The 15,429-nt window shown below is 49.6% G+C and overlaps 6 protein-coding genes across 7 annotated transcripts; 4 read left to right on the top strand and 2 right to left on the bottom strand.

Annotated features, from left to right (window-relative positions):
- The first annotated feature begins 310 nt into the window (after nucleotides 1-310).
- Nucleotides 311-1,340, top strand: FOXG_01309 (uncharacterized protein). The gene is made up of 2 exons (XM_018378125.1): nucleotides 311-1,078; nucleotides 1,130-1,340. The coding sequence occupies exons 1-2, from the start codon at nucleotides 607-609 to the stop codon at nucleotides 1,141-1,143; spliced, it is 486 nt and encodes a 161-aa protein (XP_018233974.1). The 5' UTR covers nucleotides 311-606; the 3' UTR covers nucleotides 1,144-1,340.
- A 133-nt stretch (nucleotides 1,341-1,473) lies between these two features.
- Nucleotides 1,474-7,686, bottom strand: FOXG_01308 (uncharacterized protein; the record flags this gene model as incomplete). Its single annotated transcript, XM_018378124.1, has 6 exons — nucleotides 1,474-1,813; nucleotides 1,862-3,019; nucleotides 3,067-3,283; nucleotides 3,338-3,546; nucleotides 3,605-5,585; nucleotides 5,648-7,686. The coding sequence occupies 6 exons, from the start codon at nucleotides 7,684-7,686 to the stop codon at nucleotides 1,685-1,687; spliced, it is 5,733 nt and encodes a 1,910-aa protein (XP_018233973.1). The 3' UTR covers nucleotides 1,474-1,684.
- A 1,094-nt stretch (nucleotides 7,687-8,780) lies between these two features.
- FOXG_01307 (glutathione S-transferase) lies at nucleotides 8,781-10,513 on the top strand. 2 transcript variants are annotated; one of them, XM_018378122.1, is made up of 3 exons: nucleotides 8,781-9,232; nucleotides 9,289-9,731; nucleotides 9,792-10,513. In XM_018378122.1, the coding sequence occupies exons 1-3, from the start codon at nucleotides 9,070-9,072 to the stop codon at nucleotides 10,005-10,007; spliced, it is 822 nt and encodes a 273-aa protein (XP_018233971.1). In that variant the 5' UTR covers nucleotides 8,781-9,069; the 3' UTR covers nucleotides 10,008-10,513. The 2 variants fall into 2 exon arrangements, with proteins under 2 accessions (XP_018233971.1, XP_018233972.1); XM_018378123.1 differs by having other exon boundaries at nucleotides 9,057-9,232; nucleotides 9,289-10,247.
- A 137-nt stretch (nucleotides 10,514-10,650) lies between these two features.
- On the top strand, nucleotides 10,651-12,501 carry FOXG_01306 (uncharacterized protein). Its single transcript, XM_018378121.1, has 3 exons — nucleotides 10,651-11,669; nucleotides 11,719-11,845; nucleotides 11,905-12,501. Exons 1-3 carry the CDS (start codon nucleotides 11,003-11,005, stop codon nucleotides 12,224-12,226), a joined length of 1,116 nt encoding a protein of 371 aa, XP_018233970.1. The 5' UTR covers nucleotides 10,651-11,002; the 3' UTR covers nucleotides 12,227-12,501.
- A 138-nt stretch (nucleotides 12,502-12,639) lies between these two features.
- FOXG_01305 (murein transglycosylase) lies at nucleotides 12,640-13,769 on the top strand. The gene has a single exon (XM_018378120.1). It carries the CDS (start codon nucleotides 13,007-13,009, stop codon nucleotides 13,577-13,579), a length of 573 nt encoding a protein of 190 aa, XP_018233969.1. The 5' UTR covers nucleotides 12,640-13,006; the 3' UTR covers nucleotides 13,580-13,769.
- A 23-nt stretch (nucleotides 13,770-13,792) lies between these two features.
- On the bottom strand, nucleotides 13,793-15,318 carry FOXG_01304 (2-methylcitrate synthase, mitochondrial; the record flags this gene model as incomplete). The annotated part of the gene is made up of 3 exons (XM_018378119.1): nucleotides 13,793-14,288; nucleotides 14,338-15,212; nucleotides 15,271-15,318. The coding sequence occupies 3 exons, from the start codon at nucleotides 15,316-15,318 to the stop codon at nucleotides 13,793-13,795; spliced, it is 1,419 nt and encodes a 472-aa protein (XP_018233968.1).
- Nucleotides 15,319-15,429: the final 111 nt, after the last annotated feature.

Raw genomic sequence — 15,429 nt, 5'->3', positions numbered from 1 at the left:
ATCTTTGGTCCACAGAGATCGTAGGCTACTGTATGAGATTGGTGATGCAGTCAATTAAGTTGCGGAGTGTAACCGTTGATAAACTCTAAACCTACAACGTCGACACTGGAATTCTGATATCTTGGCAAACGTGTTACATTCCTTTCAGCACCCCTCAAGCTGTATGATATCAGAGGCATTGATGCATCATTACAACTGATCATCTTTCTTACACCAATAATTTCACTTTTCATGCTCTGAATGTCATCACCGTCAACGCCACTGATACCGTCATCTCCACATCGTGATTGGTTGGACCCTTGCTACCCTGCGCGCATACATTGACGTCACGGTAATAAAGCAGGTTTGAAGTTTTGGCGATCATAGTTGGGAATGGCATCACTGGTAGGGATGGGAAATAATAGAAATAGAGGCCAAGAGACGCCTAGATTCTTGTGAAAAGCTTCTTTTTTCATTCTCCAGATAATACACTTCTTCACTTACACTACACTGATCACTTACACTACACTTATCACTTAGACGATATCCACTACCACTTACACGGTATCAACTTACACTTATACTACACTACACTACACTTATAAATGATCACTATAAATCATCATCATGGGTCTCTTTGGTCGTCGTGAACCCTCCCCAGAGCCAATCCGCGAGGAACCCCCCCGCAAGCACGGCCTCTTCTCCTCCTCGTCCCGCCACGAGCCCACCTCCGCACGAACATCCACATCCTCCCACCACCGCCACTCCCGCGGTTCAGCCTCATCCTACGACCGTCGACACTCCCGCTCATCATCCCGCTCCCCGTCTCGTCGTAACTCTAACGGCGGCTTCTTGTCTCGTCTAGGCGGAAATCGCAACGAGCATGACCCTGCTGTTCTGGAGGCAAGAGCGCGAGTCCAGGATGCTGAGAGGGCGGAACGTGAGGCTGATCGTGCGCTGGAGGAGGCCAGACTTAGTGTGAGGGAGGCGAGGGAGCATGTTAAGCGCTTGGAGGTCGAGGCGAAGGAGGATTCGAGGAGGGCTAAGGTTAAGCAGACTCAGGCTAAGGAGATGTCGAAGATGGGACGTTCTCTTGGACGTAAGTATTCTTGATGATGTGTGATTGAGCTTGACGCTGACGGATTGGCAGGCCACGGATACTAAACATCCACCAAAGCAACAGAGCACTGGAGTCTTTGGAGTGTATGAGTAATCTTGTTCTGTATTATGACTGTATGAGAAGAAACGACAAGTACACGATGGAGCTGTCAAGGAGTTACGAAATAGCGTTCTAGTTTGAGCAAATCACTTTTCAATACCATATGTGCCCCTTAAAAACATCAAAGATTCATGCTATAATGTTTCCAACAAACCCTCTACTTGTCCCGTGCCAATTTTCTTGTAATTCGCAACGGAAGCTCATAGCCCACGCGCTATGCTGTAGACGATACGTAGTTCAATCATCACTTTCACCAGGGAACTTAGTTTACAAGACTCAATAAATTTTTCCTACATACAGATGGCTACTCAAAAGTTATTGCATTCAAAAATGCTAAACCCGTTTCCAATACATCTTCCAAGGACAATTTTCCAAGGATGGCTGATATCTCATACCAACGATCTGACTGTCCAAGCTCAAGTACACAAAGCTCGGTATACCTTTATAATCCATCCAAGCTTCGTACCAAAAGGCTGTATCCAACAATCAAGATCGTTCCATGTCCTCAGCGCGAGTTACTCCATCCACCGCCTGGTGGTTACGACCTCCAATTGGTGCACCGCACTCGGAACATCGAGCTTCCTCCATTGGCATTCCGCACTCTCCAATCGCGAACTAGTAATTTGGTTAGCAAACGTCGCAGAGTTCAGCATTAGTACTCACAGGATGCCCGTTGACACAGTGATACCAGTGTCCAGAATGAGTGGCTATGCCACCACTGCCACTCACCATGGCACTCTTGATCGACGCCAGTTCCTCAGGTGTCACTTCTTCGTAACGAGGTTCAAAAAGTCGAAGCATGGCCTGGACTCGCTCCTTCATATCATCGCTATTCCCGAGCTGGGAACACTGCTCAAGCGCATCATGGAGAAGTTTGCGGGCAGTGCCCATTCGGTCCTCAACAGCCTCTGTGTTCTTTTCCCCAGACTTCTGAACCGAAGGCTTGTCAGCGGCCTGTGACCGCCAGGCGAGCAGCTGAGAAACTCTAGCAAATGCCAAAGTTGCCGCAACGATGATTCGAGGGAGTTTGGCATATTTGGCTTGTTCGATAAGCTTCTCGCAGGAGTGTAGTAATTTGGGCATTGACGGAGTAGCTTGTTCTTTAATCCATCCTCGAAGCAAGTCACCACCAGCCGTACCCTTCCAGTTTCTGAGAAGAGTAATGAAATCTTTGAGCTTTATTTCCAGGGACTTGATCACGAGCAGGTCTGCTCCCAGAACAATTTGGCTGTCAGAAGCTAGTGGCGAGAGTCTCAAGGCCTCCATCTGTCGAATGACAGACACCGAATCACCGGTAGCCTTGGCGCGGGAAGTTGCCATCGCATCAAAGAGGACTTTGGTAGGCTGATGCTCTTCATTCATGGTCTTCACAAGAGCGTTACTCACGGCCGTGAGTTTGTCCAGTCCCTCGTATCTTTTCTTGGGTAGTACTCCAACCCCATCTTTGAGTGTATAGGCCTTGCGAGTGGAGTCAAGCTTATCTTCGAGAATTTGAAGTTGCTGTTCGAGGTGATCAAGTTGCCTACGTCCTGTGATCATGAATCGCTTGCAGATCTGGTTCATGACGGCTCGGTTGATGAGTCGATTGTATCTCTTGGTTGCGAACTGTCGAATCGGTCGCTTGCAGTCTGGACAGAAAGGTACTTTACTCGACAGAGACTCAGAAATATCCTTCAAACCATTGAACTTCCCCTCTCCGTCTCTTGCATAGACCTCATCTAGACTTACCGAGCCATCAAGGGTTTCGCCAGTGAAGAAGTGGCCGCAGCTGAGTACCACGACCGGGCTTTCATCTAGATCAATCTCGGCATAGGATAGGAACTCCAGCACATCAACTCGCTCTTCACCTTTGTCGCCGCACTCCTGACAATAACCAGTGGGGCAGTCTTCTCCGCAGAAACTTGGGCATTGATGACCGCAGGGAAGTATTCTGGTGCATCGTTCATCGCAAGGGAGGCGGTCGCATGGCGCTGAGCATGGCATTGAACAAGATCCTTGATGAGGACAAGCCCAAGTACATTTCTCGATACATGGAGCGCACGCCTTGTTGCAAGGCGAAGGGCAGGCAGAATGTGGGCATCGAACCTAAAAGACGTCAGTTTTCTCATCTTACTCGCTGCCAATGTAAAATAAACATACCTCACAAGGGGCTTGACATGAACTGCATGGACTCCCATCGTGGCAGATGCGTGGACACCTATGGTTACAAGAGCCGTAAGGTCGATCACAAATCTTTCTGCAGCTCCGATGAGCCACTTCTCCGTCTCCATTGCGACATCTGCTGCAAGTTCCAGTGCATTGATGACTACAAGGATGGACGTAAGAGCAAGGCTGGGGGCAGCGGAAGCCTTTGGAGTCAACGTCAGTAGAACACTGAACAGATATAGAGTGGCCGCAGTGGGCTACAGTCTTCTCAACTTGGGCATCACAAGTAATTGATGCCAAATCGAGTGTCTGATAACACTTCAGTGTCTGCTTGATGTGGCCACACGGAAGTTGAATATCATAGACCTTGATCATGCAAGGGCCACATCTTTCGCCGCAAAGTTTCTGGCATCCGTGGTCGCATGTCTTTCTAATGCGAGGACAAGGTTGTTGACAAGAGAATGCATCATGAAGCGTATCTGAATGACAACGTGCCTGGCATTGATGGCCGCATGGTTCGAGCCGTCGGGAACAGGGGAGAATACAGCCACCCTCGGGGCTCTTCAAAGCAAAGTCTGCTGGCTCAGAGCATGTGAGAGTGGTGTCTTTATGGCGAGGGCAACATAGTTCAATCTCATTGCCAACACAATCAGCCAGATAGAGCTGCTTGTGAACATCAGCCCACATCGGGATGTTGAGATACGTCTCAGAATTCCCAATCAAGTACATTCCATTCTTGGCGCGGCTGAGAAGAACATTGATTCGGTTCTCCGTTCGAAGGAAACCCACTTTACGCTGTGCGTTGCTTCGAACCAGGGACACGATGATGACTTTGGCTTCCTCGCCTTGAAAGTTGTCGACCGTGGCAAGGCGAATGGTTTGGATGAGTTGCTTCTTCTCGATCATCTTTCTGTCTCCACCATTTGACGCGGAGTCATCTTCAAATCCTTCTTGTGCAAGCTGGGTCATGTCACGGTCACTCAGACAAATCTCGAAATCCTTGCCTAGAGCTGCCCGGAGCTGCTGAAGCTGTCCAGTGTAAGGAGTGAGAAGCGCGATGTCTTCAGTTTTGTACTCTTCTTGTCGAACAAGATGGCGAACGAGCGCAGTCGCCATTTCGGTCTCCCAGATGTTGCTGTGCGACTTGACACGGGTTCCATCGCCCCCAGCATCCTCTGGATGATTGTGGTCAAGCCAGAACAAGTTCTTTCGCATGCCGACGACATCTTCAAGATCAGTGACACTTCTGTGATCTTCGAGATTCGGGTAGACTCGTCGGATGAGCTGCGATATCTCGGGTCTCATTCTGCGTTGGATGTTGAGTTGGGCAAATGGTGCTGGTGCAAGACCAGGCTCACCAACAGCTCGTCGCTCGAATTGACTACGATCCAGCTGCCAGTACCGTCCTGACGCTGATTCGAGGCTCAGATTGAAGTTGTTGATTTGTGGCCGGAGTTGTCGGTGGTCGCCGATTTGGATGAAGTGTTCAACGCCAGACTTGAGGGAAGAGATGACGTCTGACTCTTTCAGCTCACCCGCTTCCTCGCACAGAACAACCTTGAAATCCAAGTTTCTCAACAACTCGATACGTCCGGCCAAAGAAGTTGTAGTGATTCCAATGACATCAGCCCTAGTAAGAGTTCGCTCATCGACAGCATCGTGTGTTCGGTATATGGCTTTGCGGTTGTTATCGAAGTCGTCAAGAGCTTCGTACAACATATCAAGCTGGTTGTCTTGTAGTTCTTCGAGCCAATGTTCCACAAGAAGCCAACGCTCTGCTGGTGGAAGGAGATGGACGCTCTCCTCTGCGAGAGTTATGATGTCTTCTAAAGAAGTTTGCCAGTCTGTTGTTGGCGGAGGTCGGATTCCCATCCAGGTTTTGAGAGGATCCTTGCTGACCATCTCGAAACCTTCATCGTCCACTCGACCCAGCTGTCGGTAAATCAAAGGATACTTGAACTGTAGGTGTTGTTCTAATCCCTCCCAGCTCGCTCCCCTGCGGGCTTTAACCAACGTCCCCAATGCATAACTGGCAGATTCCAAAGAGGACTCTTGCTTGCTGTAGGCCTCACCTAGAATCTGGGCCTCGACTCGTGTCTTGGGAGTTTCTCTACTGACAGTCCGAAGGTTTTTGCCATCAAGTTCTTCAGCGACACTACGACCGCCAATGCGAATAATGGCGTCGATTCCGACATCGAGGAGATGCTTAAGGAACTGATCCAATGCATGGTTTGTGTAGCATCTGTTTGGTATCCTCGTTAGCTAGCCAGTTCCTTTTATGCTGTTATATTTTGAGTAGCTTACATGATGAGAATTGGTCCCAAGTCTGCTCGTTCCTTGACAGAAAGCAAAGTTCTGACGAGCTGTACACCGAGATAGGACTTTCCAGTTCCAGGTGGACCTTGGATGAGTGCATACTCGCGTGTAAGAGCCCCAACCAGACCAAGACATTGGCCATGATCAAGTCCCGTCACATCTTCGATCTCCTTCAGATTGATGTGTTCAAGCTTTGAGTTAGGGTCCAGGTAAATGTTGCTAATGCCATCTTTTGTGATGGAGCGAAGCGGGAACACGAACCCAGCTTTGCGAGCATATAACGGCGGCTGCATGTGATGAACTCCTTCGGGAGGTGGGAGAATCCAATTCTGGAAGGCGATGTGGTTCTCGCGCTTGATGGTTTGAAGGTTCCTCAGGATCGGTATGAAAGTCTCAGGAATAATTCCGTTGAAATCGACCAACACACCCGCGACGTTCTCTCGGAAAGTTCGAACAAGAAAGTTGAGGTCGCTCTGCTGGTGCGTTGCTAGCTTCACTGTGATACTTGGCGCATCGCGATAGGACACCAGAGCACTCTTCGGTGTGTCCGACTTGTTGGAGTCCGATTCTATTCTTTTGGAGGTAACATGTAGGAAAAGAAGCCTTTGATCTTGGTTCTCCGCGTCAGAAGTTACAAAACATAGCAGCGTGCCTTCTCCCAGTCGAGGAGATCTTTGCCACCAGTCTCGTTGGTCTGCGGGCGACTTTCGGTAAATGTAGGCTGGTGCAGAAAATGAGATGATCGCTTCAAGGCCTCTCCTCTCATGTATGAAGATACGAGAGACACTTGACGAGTGGTAGACCTGTGCCTGACTATTTCTGTCGGTCAACCGGGTAGTCATGACATTGTCCGAGGCAAGAACATCTCGAAGAACATCGTTCACTGGACCAAGTGTATCGTGTCTGACAAGCCTAAATATCGAGTCGATATATCGTTGCATAGGGTCTTGGAGGACGTGTGGGTGGAGGAAGTTGGTAGAAGGCAGATAGTCTGCTTGCACGCTAGTGATCTCTCCTTGGGTTGGGAGAAGCGATACGTCGGAGATATCTGCAAAGTCGTTGTCATGTCGACCGCCTGGAATTGCTACTGCTTGGGGAAATGAAGAGGCGACAAACTTTGACGCCTTTTTGCTGTCCTCTGATGGATCTTGCGTTGTAACGATACGACCAGTAGAGCCAGAGACGACTCTCTTGGTGATTTCAAGGCGAGTTCTGAGTCCATCCAGGTCGGCCTTTGATGCCCCCTCAGCAACCGCATTCACAAGTTCATCCAATGACTTGAGAAGTCCAGGAGTTCCATCCGAGAACTGAGCTCGTTGGACCTTGCTAAGGAGTTCATGCAATGCTTTGATAATAACTTCAACCATACTTTTGATCGTAGAGCCTGGTGGTCTACCAGATGCTTTGATGTGTTTCAAGAGTTCGTTGCACATGCGAGACAAAAGAGCAATTCCCTGTTCGCCGTTGGTGCCTCCCAGCAGCACATACATGGTGCCAACGTAGGGATCGATGGAGAGCGGCTTGATAGAAGGGTGAGTGATGACTTTGAGAAGATTCTTGACGCATATGAGTTGATTGTTGTCGGCAAAGGTTGAGTTTTTGGATACGTATGTGATCCATTCTGGGCCGTTGAAATCGTCCTTGACAAGTTCTCTTGCCAGCTCTTGGTGTTTTTCCAGGCTGTCGCCGTCTAGAATTTCCCGAGCACCTTTCCAGAGCTTATCCGCATGTTGGAATGCATCAGAGTGGTCGAACTCGTGTGTGCCCTTGCGTAGGAGATGCTTCCATTCGTAATAGTCTTCACGGCTGTGGAGATCTTCAGGGCGTAATGGCTTATCCCTGGCACGACCTTGTCCAGCCGAGCTGTTGATATCATGAGAGAACTTGCATCTGTCTCCAAACTTGCACTGCCCTCTCTGGAAGTGAAAGCATGGCTTATTGCTGTCTCTGGTCTCATTCGGTTCGTTTCGCGGACCAGGAGGGCGACTGCCTCCTCTCCCTCCTCTCCAACTCCCTCTTCGCCACATGGCACTGGGGGAGGGTGGAAAGAGTTGGTAGTTCTGAGAAAATTCTGATGTGTAAGTTCTTTGAGGTTGCTGATTCTGTTGGAGTGAGATGCAAATAGAAGTTGCTTTTGTGCAAAAGGGTATGGGGAAGTGTGCAAGATGGGGGAAGAAATGGTGCAGGATGAGAGTTGAGGCGCTCCACAGGTAGAGAGGAAATTCTGCTAAATCTCTCAGCTTGCTTACTCCATTCACCTGTTTGCCTAGCAGAATTTGTTTGTTTCAAGCACTGGCAGTGTTTGGTCAGTGGAGGGCCTCCGACAGTGCCAGCTGCAGCTGGTCGTCACTGCTGACGGTGCAGACGCGCTCATTCACTAATTGGAGTAAGCAACATCTTATCTTCTACCTGATATGATAGGTTTACAGTTGAATGGGAGCAGTTTGTGTGCCGATTCGTAGCTTGGTTGTCGTTATTGGTGTTTTCACTGCCACATCCCCTTGGAACAATTCTGCCATCCTTTGAGCACGAAGTTCTTGTATCTTCAGCTCTGATCAGCTTTCCCAGATTCTGAGATACAAGTTCAATAACTTAAATGTTTTCAAAGTTTAGAAAGATAAGGTAACTTCCATGTTTCTTGGATCTCATCATTCCGTCATAAACATGAACAGCTGCAGACAGTTGGAAGCTCCTGCCTTTCGAGGTAATACTTCAGTGCACAGCATTCACGCCTCTCAAGGAAGAAGTGAGCTTTAGCTTTCTAGCCTTGCATTCGGGATATCATTTCTAGATAAGGTAGAATTGGAACGTAACTGATAATATCCCCAGACAGGCGCTCTTGCCGTCAATCTGTCCATGTTAATGTCACAGTCACAACGATATCATATGAAACAATCACCAACAGAACTCACACAGGAGGCAATTTTCTAGGCATTTGAACCGGAGAAAGCATACTAATGTCATAAGATATTATTTTAAGACCCCAATCTTCCTCGAATACCCCAAATAAACCTTATCCGTTGTCTCATTCACAAACTGCCGTCGAGAAGTAGTCCAAATCTTGGCTCACCCTAGAGCCTTTAGTGCGGCGCCAGTTCCCGTCTCACGTCAGAAGCTTGGCGACGATCAATCCCATCAGCAATTACTCCATCAGGAAATAATCACAGTACCAAAAACATCAATACTTAAGCCTCACTGCATCAGACCAACATCAATCATGAGAAAGAAAGTTACACAAGATGCGTCACCCCCTCTCGTGCCTTATCAATCAAACACCCGAAATGACGCAACCACTCCTCGCGCTTCGGACGTATTTCAAAGCCGATGGTGCAATATTGCGAAATGCCGATTTGAATTAATAATGCAGCGTTGCTTCGCTGCCTCACTTCCGAATTTCCGTACAGAGAGAAATGGCGGGGTTGTTTAGTACAAGAATTACAAGTCCTGCTAGGAATTTGTTCTTTTCAAATACCTTTACCAAACAAATTACTACTCGACGTATCAACACGGCTATCAAAATGGGCTCTCAACCTCAAGCAGACATCACCCTCTACACCAACCACGCGTGCCCTTGTGTGTATATCACGTTCATCATATTGTTCAAAAGACTCCGCTGACAACCCCCGCAGTCGCGCACAGGGCACACATCACCCTCGCCGAACTTGGTCTCCCCGTCAGGGAGGAAATCATTGATCTCAACACGCCCCGATCGCCAGAATACTTGCAGATCAACCCCCGCGGCCTCGTCCCAACCATCATCTACAATGGCGAGATCATCACCGAGTCCGCCATCGTCGCTCAGTTCCTCGCAGATGCGCATCCCAGCCATCTCCTCCCCGCATCTACGGACAAGAACGGTCCGTTGACCAGAGCGAGGGTGGCCTTCTTCGCCGATGCGTACTCGAACAAGGTCCAGGCGCATATCGGCAAGGCTATTTACAGGGCCCAGACGGAGGAGGAGGTTAATCAGGCTGTGGACGATGCCGTTGCTGGTATCGTTAAGGAGGTTGAGCCTCTTCTCAAGAATGCGGCGCCTTTTTTCAACGGGAGCGATAAGCTCACCTTTGCAGAGGTACCCAAACCAAAGAACCCGGAATGGTATAGCGATGGATAGGTAGCTAACGAGAAACAGGTCCTTGTAGCTCCATTCGTCATTCGACTGCTATCCTCCGCCAAGCACGGCCTCCTGCCAACCAATCTCCCCTCCCGCCTCGAGAAAGAGACTCCCAACTTCTACAAGTGGGCACAAGCCATCAGCAAGAACCCCAGCGTCCTGAAGATCTACGACGAGGACCGAGTTGTTGAGGCAAGCAAGAGAGTGAGAGCCAAGTTTGCCAGCAAGGCCTAAGACTAAGATCAAGGTGGGCTATGTATAGCCCAAGATAAATGACTGACCGCACGATCCTTGCCTTCGCAATGGGGTAGTTTAAATCGCAATGCAAGGATCAAGATTAATGTATCCGAAACTTGAGAAACATTAACTGATATTCGGAGAGACGTTGCGAGAATGAGTGCAAATTGAGTTGCCCTTTATGTTATGGTTATCATGATTTAAAAAAGTTTAAACCCGAATATGCAGAGCCTCCCGCTGCATTAGTCCCAATTTCCAGATCTTGCATTTCACCAAGCGCCAATGAAAATATCCCACTTCCCGCCCCCCTTTCCCCCTGTCGATCTACGACTCATCTCACCAGTGTTCCATTTGCCATGTTCATATTTAGCAACAGCTTCTCTTGAATTCAAATTTCAATTCAGCCAAGATTCCCAAGTGGATATGCCAATTCGTTAGCCCGTCCTATATCCTAGTTCTAATTTCAACACTCAGGTCAAACAGTCATGTCCACTAAGGGAAGAACCCTTGTAAAAAGCCCTTCCCGCCCAGGTCTTGGCGCGTCGCATGTCCCCTTGTAGGTGACACGCCGGCGCTGTTAGATGCAGGCTTTCTGAGTGGTCTGAAATTAACCAAGGCCCATTCGATCTAGAGGTTTTGGCGATGGCCTCCTGAGAGCCCTGTCATGCTTGGCCTGCGAGAATGGGTCCTCGGTACTGGTACTCTTTTGTCTCCTTTTCTGCCGTTTGCCGCTTTTATTCTCTCTCTCCATTTCTTTTTCTCTCATTATTCATGCATGCTCTTTGAGTAGGTAGAACAATAAGTTCCTCTTTTCCTTTGAGTTGTTCTTCTTTCCTTGTCTGTCATTGTCTATCTCATATTGCTTGATCCTTGGGTGTTTCATTCGTTTCATCACCCATTCACTCCTTTGATCTCGACAGACTCGACTCACTTTTCATCTCATTCATTTTTCCTCTCTTTTCATTTGATAGACTGAACTCGGATCAATCACCATGCTTTCGCGATACATCCTTCCCGCGGCCGCCATCTTTGGCCTCGCGGCTGCTCAGACAACCACCGACTGCAACCCTCTCAACGAAACAGACTGCAAACCCAACCCGGCTTTCGGAACCAGCCATCTTTGGCACTTCAACGACACACCCTCCAGCGACCACTGGGACAACCACGTCGGTCGCGTCACCTACGATGAGAACGACGGCGCCGCCTTCACCGTCGCTAAGCAGGGCGACTCGCCTACTCTGCGCACCGCGTTCTACTTTTTCTTCGGCCGCACCGAACTTCTCATGAAGGCCGCTCCCGGTGTTGGAATTATCAGCTCCATGATGTGGCTGAGCGACGATCTGGATGAGGTCGACTGGGAGATTCTGGGTGCGAATGACACCCATGCTTCGACAAACTACTACGGAAAGGGTGTTGAGGACTTTACCAAGGCGGGGTGGCACTACGTTAAGGGTGGTATGCAGGAGGATTACCATAACTATACAACGACGTGGACGAAAGATGAGTTGAACTGGTACATTGATGGAGAGAATGTGCGAAAGGTTGTTGCGAAGGATGATATGGATAGCTATCCTCAGACACCCATGAGACTAAGCATTGGAATCTGGGCTGCTGGTGATCCTACTATGCCCGAGGGAACTCGCCAATGGGCCGGTGGTGGTAAGTTTGAGTGTCTCTGAGAACTCAGAGTTGTGCTGACAATTTGCAGATACCGACTACGGCAAGGGTCCTTACACCATGCACGTCAAGAGTGTCTACGTCGAAGACGCCAGCACCGGAAAGGAGTACGTCTACGGCGACAAGACAGGCAGCTGGGAGAGCATCGAAATCGTCAAGTAAGCCCCTCCCCATCCCCTCAATCTACCACCTTGTATCTCATACTAACCACTAACAGGGGCAACTCAACCGCCTACGAAGCTCTTTACAAAGAACCCGAGAAGACCACCTCCGAGAAATGGGAAGCCCTCCCCGCCGGCACAAAGACAGGAATCTACGCCGGCGGCATCGGCGCCGCAGCCATCGGTCTCGGAGCTCTAGGCTTCTACTTCTGGCGTCAACGCGCCGCGGGTGCCAGCGAGGCCAAGATGGCCAGCGACAAGGCCGCCGCTGAGAACCATGATCTCATGTCGTACCGTGCTGGTGAGGATACGACGAACCAGGGTTTTGAGTACAGCGCTGCCAAGTACTCAAAGGTTCCAGCTCAGGATGCTGCTTAAGGTAGACGGGTTTAAAACTTAGAGTTGTGTTTTCTTTTTTTCAGATTTCTTTTTAGCTGTTTCTTATTTCTTTTTTTGTAATGGCATATACACACTTTTGTTGGTTGAAGTTATATATACTGTAGAAAACCTCCACAGGAACAGGGACATTTATAGCAGGTTTGGCGTTGATCAATTGAGATGCATTGTAACTTACCACTGAGATTGAACTTTGTTATAAATCTCCGCGATCGGTTCAGATTGATAATCATGGTCGACGTGGTATTGAACGGACGATCCATATATGTTCATCACCTAGACGGGTGCCGTAGGGCTGTCGTATAGAATTAACAAAACGGGATAGTTCATAGAACCATGAATGGTGGGAATTGATCCACATGGACTCCCGTTTTGTCAAAGTTAAACGATGCATGGCTTGACGTTGGATGGCAAAATGTCAATTGAGTCGTTTCTAGGGCGTGTGCGACAGAGACTGTCGCAAACTGCCGATACAATTAAAGATTGTGACAGAAAAGGGTCCTCCTGTATCGGAGCCAAATATTTTAAATATTTCGAGAAGCCCAGTTGGTCTCGGACAACTTCTTCTCTCAACCTCATACACCTCTTCTAGCCCTCAATTGAAGCAAGCAAACATTCTTCGTCAACTGTCGCCTCATTAGCCATACCCTTTATCTCAACTGAAGTGTCCTTTTCTCTCAAGGCTGCGAACGAGCGACAACAGCTCATCTCACCTCAACTGAAGCTATTCGCAACTCTCACTCTCACTCTCACTCGCTCACAATGTCTCTCACATTCCGCCCCGCAACACCACAAGACGTAACCCCTCTCCTCGCCCTCATAATCTCCGCCTACCGCGGCCCCGACTCCCGCGCAGGCTGGACAACAGAAGCCGACCTCCTCGCAGACGAGCGCATATCCTCCACTGATCTCCTCGCCAAAATCACTGATCCCAACGGCGCTGTCATCCTGGCTTTCACAAGCTCCCCCTCATCATCTGGAACATCAACGCCAGAAGGCGACAGCGATCCCCGTCTTGTCGCATGCTGCGAAGTTGTTCAAAAAGACACAGAGCGTGCTTACTTCGGCCTCTTCGCTGTATCGCCGAAACTGCAAGCTGGTGGTATTGGAAAGCAGGTGCTTGGGTATGCGGAGAATTATGCGGTTAGGAATTGGGGAACCAAGATCATGACCATGTGGGTTATTTGGACGAGAAAGGAATTGATTGAGTGGTATGTTAGAAGGGGATATGTAAAGACAGGGGAGACGAGTCCGTTCCCGTATGAGGGGCTTGTTAATGGTAAGGCGTTGAGGGATGATTTGTACTTTGATCATTTGGAGAAGGTGTTGGCATAGACAGAATATTGAAGGACCATAGACTAGAACAGTGAAGAGGATAGTGAGGATTAGACTAATGAGACATGCAATTCACACAAACGTCACAACCGTGGGAGAAAAGAGTTGGTCAAACAAATCGTCAATCATAGGCTACTCTGTCACGACGCTATATACATTCATTCAAAAGACCTTATATGGTCATTCCACCTTTTTCTTTGGGTATCTTTCTTTTTATTGACCCTCAACCTGCTTAAGAATGCCCTCAAGGTTAATGCTCTTAGGTCTCTCGATAGGCAGACCCAGAGCTCGGTCCCAGATCAACTGGGCCAGAGGTCCAAGACCACGAGAAACACCAAATGTAGCAGTGTAGTACAGCGTCTCGTGGAAGCCATAGTGGTGGAACAGGACTCCGGAGGAGCTGTCGACGTTGGGGTAGGGGTTCTTGGTCTTGCCGTGCTTCTTGAGGACCTCGGGGGCGATGCGGCTGTTCTTCTCGACGAGCTGGAAGACGGGGTCGTTGGCGATCTCGGGACGCGCGGCGGCGTAGTCCATGAGGGCCTCGAAGCGGGGGTCGGGCTTGCGCAGGACGGCGTGGCCGTAGCCGGGGACGACGCGGCCTGAGTTGAGGGTGGACCAGAGATAGTCGTTGACGTCTTGCTCGGTGTAGTTGGCGGGGATGGCTTCCTTCATCTGGATGATCCATCGGAGAACCTCCTGGGCGGCGAGACTAAGACATGTTAGTACGAATTCACGGCTGGGAAGAGAGAAGTGCTTACCCATGAAGGGGACCAGCGAGACCCTGGAGACCAGCGCTGTAAGACAGGAAAGGATCCGACAGGGCACTTCCAACCAAGTGAGTGGCGTGAGCAGAGACATTACCACCCTCATGATCACCGTGAAGAGCAAGGTAAAGTCTCAGAAGATCCTGAAAGTTCTCGTTCTCCTTTCCGCCCTTTCCAAGCATAGCAGCAAAGTTGTACGACCAATCCTGCTCAAGATCGACCTCAGCTGGCAGAGCACCACCACCACGGTAAGCATTCTGGTAGATCTTGGCAGCAATGGTAGGAAGCTTAGCAAGCAACGAAATACAATCGTCAAAGGTAGGCTCCCAGTAATCAGCCTTGTTAAGGCCCTGCTCATAAGCCTTGGCGAACTTGGACTCGTAGTTGAGCGCAGAAACAGCCATGGCGAACTGCGTCATGGGATGAAGATCCTTGGGGAAGTCATCGAGCATCTTTGAGATGAACTCTGGAATCTGAGCCTTCTCTGCGAGTTCGCGAGAGAATGTGCGGACTTGGTTCACGGAGGGAACTTGGCCGGTGAGGAGGAGCCAGAACATAGCTTCGGGGAGCATCTCAGTTCCTGTCTTTCCCTTGGGAAGCTCCTTTTGGCAATCCTTGATGGTGCGGCCGTGGAAGCGAATGCCCTCGTTGGCGTCGAGGACTGAACCCTCCCAGACCATGGCCTTGAGACCGCGCATGCCGCCGAGGGTGTTCTCGACCTTGACCTCACCGAGGACCTTGTTGGAGTGGGCCTTGACCTTCTTGAGAAGCTCACGCTTGGCGGGGATGGCCTCGCGGAGAGTGGCCTTGAGATCAGGCTCTGCGGTGGCATAGCCGCGGACACCTGAGAAAGCGGCACGGGTGAGGGGCTGTGAAGTGTGTGAGTTTTGGTGTTTTTATCACATGTAAGTTAGCTTAGAAGCTTACCTTGAGGGAGCCAAGAGCCCTGCGGGAGGATGTCAAGTTGAGAGCCATTGTGATGTGTGAGGAGGGGATACAGAGAGGATTGGAGCAGGAAGGAAAAAAAGAGAAGATCAAATATGAGAGTGAAGAGATCAGTATGAGGAGGGGAGTTGGGCCGAGGGT

This window comes from Fusarium oxysporum, chromosome 1 (assembly GCF_000149955.1).
Source record: "Fusarium oxysporum f. sp. lycopersici 4287 chromosome 1, whole genome shotgun sequence".
NCBI lineage: Eukaryota > Fungi > Ascomycota > Sordariomycetes > Hypocreales > Nectriaceae > Fusarium > Fusarium oxysporum.
Note: the sequence above shows the minus strand (reverse complement) of the source record. Positions and strands in the feature narration are given on the sequence as shown.